We start from the raw sequence: 5,063 nt of genomic DNA on the forward strand, positions 1-5,063 counted from the left end.
GCCACCGGCCACAGTTGTGCCAGGGGCACCTATGCGGCCCGGGAACGGGCCGGCCCGGGTGCGCGGGGTGGGGACGGCGTGTCTCCAGAGGCCTCCCCTGCAGGGGCAGCGGCCTGGGGCCTGGAGGGCCTCCCCGAGGAGATGACGCCAACGGGCCTCCCGGGCGGGCGCGCTCACTGGCGGGCGACCGGCGGGAGAGGCCGGGCCTGGCGGACGCCGCGCCGGGCGGGGAGCGGCCGGGGCGCACCCCTCCACCACAGGCCCAGGGCGCTGGCTAGGGGGCAGCCAGGCGCCCCCAGGGCTCTGCGCGCCGCCAAGAGCGGACTGAGCCCCTCGGAGAATGGCCACTCCACATCACTGCGCTCAAAAACCAGGCTGGGGCCATCTTCTGCCCCTGGAAAGCTTGGGGACGCGGCGGGAATCGGGGTCTCGCCCTGCGCCTTAAGTTCGGGTGACACCGGGGTCCCCAGTGCCCCTCCGCCGCGGAAAGGTGACGGATTGAAGGCCGTAAAAATTAAGTCAATATTCGTATTGATCCACGGCGATGGGTTTCGCCTCCTGGGCTGAGAACCGCGGTGAACGCGGCGCCCGGCGGCTTCTCAAACCCGCTCCCCGGCCTCCACCGGGGAGCCTGAGGCTGGCGAAGCCACGGCTTCTCTTTGCTCCCCCGGCGGCTGGGTCGGCGGCCGCAAGGGCTCCGTGACCGCGCTCGCCCGCTCCGCGCCCCTGGGTCACCCCTGGCCTGTCCGCGGCCTTCTCCGGAGGGTCCCGGCCGCTCGCGTCCGGGCGGGTGCTTCGGGTCAGTAAAGGGGCCGCGCGCGGAACGGGCCGGGGTCGGGGGCGCGGTCCGCGGTGCTGGAATGGGCCCGGGGTTCCCGCCTGCCCCTCCGTCGCCGGGCGGGCTGCAGCCCACCCCCGAGGCGGGGAGGTGCCCAGGGCTCACCCCGCACCGCGAGCCGACCTCCCGCAACTGGCTGGCGTTCCTCGGGCTGGGGCGGTGGTCGGGTCCCGCCCCCCTACGACCCCGCCCGGAGAGGGAGGTGCCGGCCCGCGGGCGCCCGCAGCCAGCCTCCGCCTCCCAGCCCCGCTGCCCGGAAGCCGGCTCCGATAGCTGGGTATCTGCCCCTGTCGGTAAGATCGCACCCCGAACCCGATCTCTCGGCGCTGGGCACTGCGCCGCGAGCGGGCACCGCTTCTTTTCAGGTGGGGAAACGTGTCCCCTACCCAGGCGGTCGTCGATTTAGGGAATGAAGACTTTATGCAAAGCCACCCATACCCGCACTCACTGACCCTCCTCCGGCGCCCACCTCCTCCTCTGGCCAAAGTTGGCCAGCTTCCCAGATATTGGTTAGGCTGAACAGAAGGGAAGAGGTTTAGATGTCTAAGGTGGAAATTAGGTTTTCTCGAATTGGTAACCCAGTTGGAGCTATTGCTCTATTTAAAACCTGGTGAGCTGCTGGATGGCTCTGGTCCCTCCAGCTTGAGGCGGCCCCGGACAGGGGGTGTTCACACCGTGCTGGTCTCAGACCAGCTGCTCGGCCAGGGCGGGCAGGGGGGTGCCTCTAAACAGTCAAATCTAGACATACTTATGAGACCCAAGAATTGGTCTTTTTCTCTTTTTCTCGCTCCTTTTCTTTCTTTCTTTTTTTTTTTTTTTATTATTCACAAGACTGAGATTGTTTTAATGTCATAACTTATAGGAAAAATAAACTACATTGAAATAAATTAAACACAACGGAGACGTGCTTCAGACAGGGCTCATAGGATATGCAACCCAGGAAAGAAAGCCAGGCAAAACCAAAGCAAAGCGAATTTCCAGGCTGCTCCCTAAAACGTCTGCTTCTCAGTCAACTAAAAAAGCCAGAACAGAAACAAAAATAAGTGGCGACCCCAGTGTTTGTCCTTGCACGTGATGTTTACCTTTGGAAAAGTGTGGAAAGGAGGCTGCTGTGCGTGGCAAGTTGCAGAGGAGGCTTTGTTTTCTTCAGGGAATGTAGGTGGAGGAGGTTACTGGGCAGTTTGGTCCTATAACTTTCAAAATACGGCAGCTGAGATCCAATCTATATAGATATCTATGTACAAAGTAGGATAGAATAATAAATATTTTAGTGTGTCTTCCAGGTGTAGCTGTAGCTCCTTCAAAAGCAGTCTTTCGAGCTCGTTAATGGATATACTCTCGATTTGCTTGCGATGTCCAAGTTGGGGGGTGACTGCGTCTTGCCTCAGACATGGTGCAGCCCGCCATGGGTCCCCTCCCCGCATGTGGCTTCCCCACGGTGGTCCAGGCCCTGGTGCGCCCTGGGCTCAGGGCCGGGCCTGCTCCAGCTGCTGATGCTGACTTCTGATAGCGAACCTGCTGACGTGGACGGGTATGGGGACGACGATCTTGGGGTTCCTGGAGGGCTCCCCTGTCTTGGAATTGGCATTGCCGGCCTTCACCCGTTTCCACTTGGCCCGGCGATTCTGGAACCAGATTTTCACCTGCACCTCGCTGAGTTTGAGGGCGTGCGCGATCTGCGAGCGCTCGGTCAGCGAGAGGTACTTTTTGCAGTGGAACTCCTTCTCCAGCTCCAGGAGCTGCTCGCTGGTGAAGGCAGTCCGCCGCCGCCGGTTCTTGCCCGTGGACGTGGTGCTGCCCGCGGCGCCGCCGCTCGGCGGGGTCTCCTCCAGCGCGTGGCCGGGGTCCTCCTCCTTGTGAGCCGCCTGGCCAGTCAGATTGTCATCCGAGCTGTAGTCCAGATCGCTCTCCAGCGAGAAGCTCTCCTCCTTGCCCTTCGGGTCGTCTTCCACCTTTGACTCGTCTTTCCCTTGCCCTCTGACAGCCCCGACTGAAAGCAAAACCAAACGGCGTTTTATTACATTTCGCACACTGGCCTTCCTTCCCCGTTCCCACCGTCACTCGGGCATTTCCCCCCCACCCACCCCCCTTAGCGGATTGTCTTTCTATGACATTAACACATTGTGATTTCCTGGCCTTTGAGGGGTAGAGAGGGGAGGGGAGGCGTGAGAAAGCTCAGGGGAGAGGAGGCGACAGTACAGGCGACGGCCCTTTGCCCAGAACCATCACTCAAGGGGCCGCCGGGCCTCCTCCGCACCCTCCCAGTCTCCCGCAGCTTAAGGCAGAAGTTAGCAGGCGGCGCGAGGCCCGAGAGAGCGTCCTCTTTGTCCCTGGGGAGGGGGCTGGGTGAAGGCTGAGGCGGAGTTCACCATTCATCCTGCCTGCCCCCTCTCCACCCACCCCCACCCCCCACCCAGCCTGAAAATTCGGTGAACTTCAATTTCTTCGCATCCAGAGCCGGGGAGTGGGGGCGCAGAGGGGGTGGAGACCCCAGACAGTGTCGGGTTTTGGTCAAAGGGAAGTTTCGTAGCCTTAGGAGAAGTTCCCACCAGACACCCCAGCACACTCACGCCGTTCCCCCAGGCAAGCGACAAGTCCGGTAAAGGGGGGTTAATAGGTTTGGGCGCCCTCAGGCACACGCACTGCAGAGATGCGCAGCCCAACCCTCTTGCCCTCGAGGTTGAAACCTACCCGGGACCCCAGGTCACAGCGCCGGGGGCTGGGCGGCGTGCAAGACTCCGCCAACCTCGCCGGCGGAGAGATTTGCGTCTCCCCGCAGCAGCTGGCCCCGGGGCGCTAAATGCACGCCCCTCTTACCCCCCACCCCCCACTTATTGGGTGGCTCTAAAAGACGCTCCCCGCCCCCGTCCCCGCGCAGGCCCCGCTGGCGCAGCTCGGCCCCATCTTCCCGCTCCTCTGGCCGGGGGAGCAGGGGGCGGGGGTCCCACGGGGGCATGGCCTCCGTTCCCTCTGTTCCCCCGAGGGAACCCGGAGCTGGCGCGCCCCCGCGCCCGGGTCGCGCGCGCCGCCGACTCACCGAGCGACGCCTGCACAGCCTCGGCCGCGGAGAAGGCCAGCAGCGAGCCCTCCTTAGCCAAGAAGCCTTTGCCGTCCTCCGCGTCGGCTTGCAGCGCCTCCGCCTTGTCGAAGTTGCCGCCGCCGCCGGGCAGCTGCTGAGGCGCGAACTTCCGAGCGGCGGCCGCCTCCTGGTGCTGGGGGGACGCCGAGAAGCCGCCGGGCAGCGTGGCCATGAGCGTGGAGGTGAGCGCCATGCCCTGGGCCAAGCTGGAGCAGAAGCCTGTGGGCAGGCTGGGGATCTGGTGGTGCGGGTGCGCGGGCGGCAGCGCCGGCTGCAGCGCGGCCTGGGGGAGCGCGGGCGGCGGCGGCGGCGGCGGCGGCAGCACCACCGGCCGGTAGGGCATGAACATCGGGTAGCCGGTGTAGACGAAATGGCCGGGGCTGGGCTGCGGCGGGCTGCCGATCAGTGAGTCTATGCTGAAGGCGGTGCTACTCCCCAGCGGGCGCTGCATCATCATCAGCGACGGCGGGAACGCTGCGCTCATAGACGCGCTCGGGAGAGGCCCGCGAGAGGCGAAACGTCCCCGCGCCGCGCCGCCTCCTGGAAGCCCCCCGGACGCCGGGAGCGCAGCTTGGAGTCACGGGCAGGGGCCGAGCGGGACCCGGAGAGCAGGTGCCCCCCTCCCCCGTCAGTCCTGGGCCCGCTGCATGCCGCTGGCAGGCGCGGGTGCGGGCGGTGAGGCCGTGCGCCCTGGAGTGGAGCGGGCGCCCGGGCCCTCCCCGCGAGGGCTTCTCCGGAGCTGCTGCTCGCCGTGGGCCCCACGTCCGGAGCCCTGGCGTGTCGCTCCTGCGGCCCTTGGCCCGGGCCCGCAGCCGTCGGCGCGTCCGTCTGTCTGGCCGGCTGTCGGTCGCCTCCGGCGAGCCGCTGGGGGAGCGCGCGCGAAGCCGGCGCACTTGTCCTCCGCGGGCGCCGCCAGCACCTTTAAATCGCGCTCTTCTTTCTCATTCACATTTTGCCTGCTGCCGGGCCCGGCTCCGCTCACGTGGGGCCTGGAGCCGCCGCCGATTGGCTACCACCAAGAGTGGGCGGGGCGAATTCGGGACTCCGCCCCTTCCACCGCGACTAGCCGCGAGCTGGCCGTAGGCGCTGCCAGCGCAGCGCGCGGGCCCGCGAGCCAGAGCGTGCGTGCCCGGCCCGCTCCCCGCA

At 65.7% G+C, this 5,063-nt stretch overlaps 1 protein-coding gene across 1 annotated transcript; it reads right to left on the minus strand.

Moving 5' to 3' along the window:
- Nucleotides 1-1,678: 1,678 nt before the first annotated feature.
- GBX2 (gastrulation brain homeobox 2) lies at nt 1,679-4,421 on the minus strand. Its single transcript, XM_065917023.1, has 2 exons — nt 3,876-4,421; nt 1,679-2,828 (listed from the first exon to the last, which is right to left on the minus strand). Exons 1-2 carry the CDS (start codon nt 4,399-4,401, stop codon nt 2,305-2,307), a joined length of 1,050 nt encoding a protein of 349 aa, XP_065773095.1. The 5' UTR covers nt 4,402-4,421; the 3' UTR covers nt 1,679-2,304.
- Between the last annotated feature and the right edge of the window lie 642 nt (nt 4,422-5,063).

Source organism: Muntiacus reevesi, chromosome 1 (assembly GCF_963930625.1).
Source record: "Muntiacus reevesi chromosome 1, mMunRee1.1, whole genome shotgun sequence".
NCBI classification, from domain to species: domain Eukaryota; kingdom Metazoa; phylum Chordata; class Mammalia; order Artiodactyla; family Cervidae; genus Muntiacus; species Muntiacus reevesi.

What these genes read in the sequence shown, in the direction of transcription:
- GBX2 (XM_065917023.1), bottom strand. Translation starts at nt 4,401, where the DNA reads ATGAGCGCAGCGTTCCCGCCGTCGCTGATGATGATGCAGCGCCCGCTG. An exon ending in GGCTGTGCAGGCGTCGCTCG is followed by an intron (nt 2,829 to 3,875) that starts GTGAGTCGGCGG and finishes TTTTGCTTTCAG; the next exon opens with TCGGGGCTGTCAGAGGGCAA.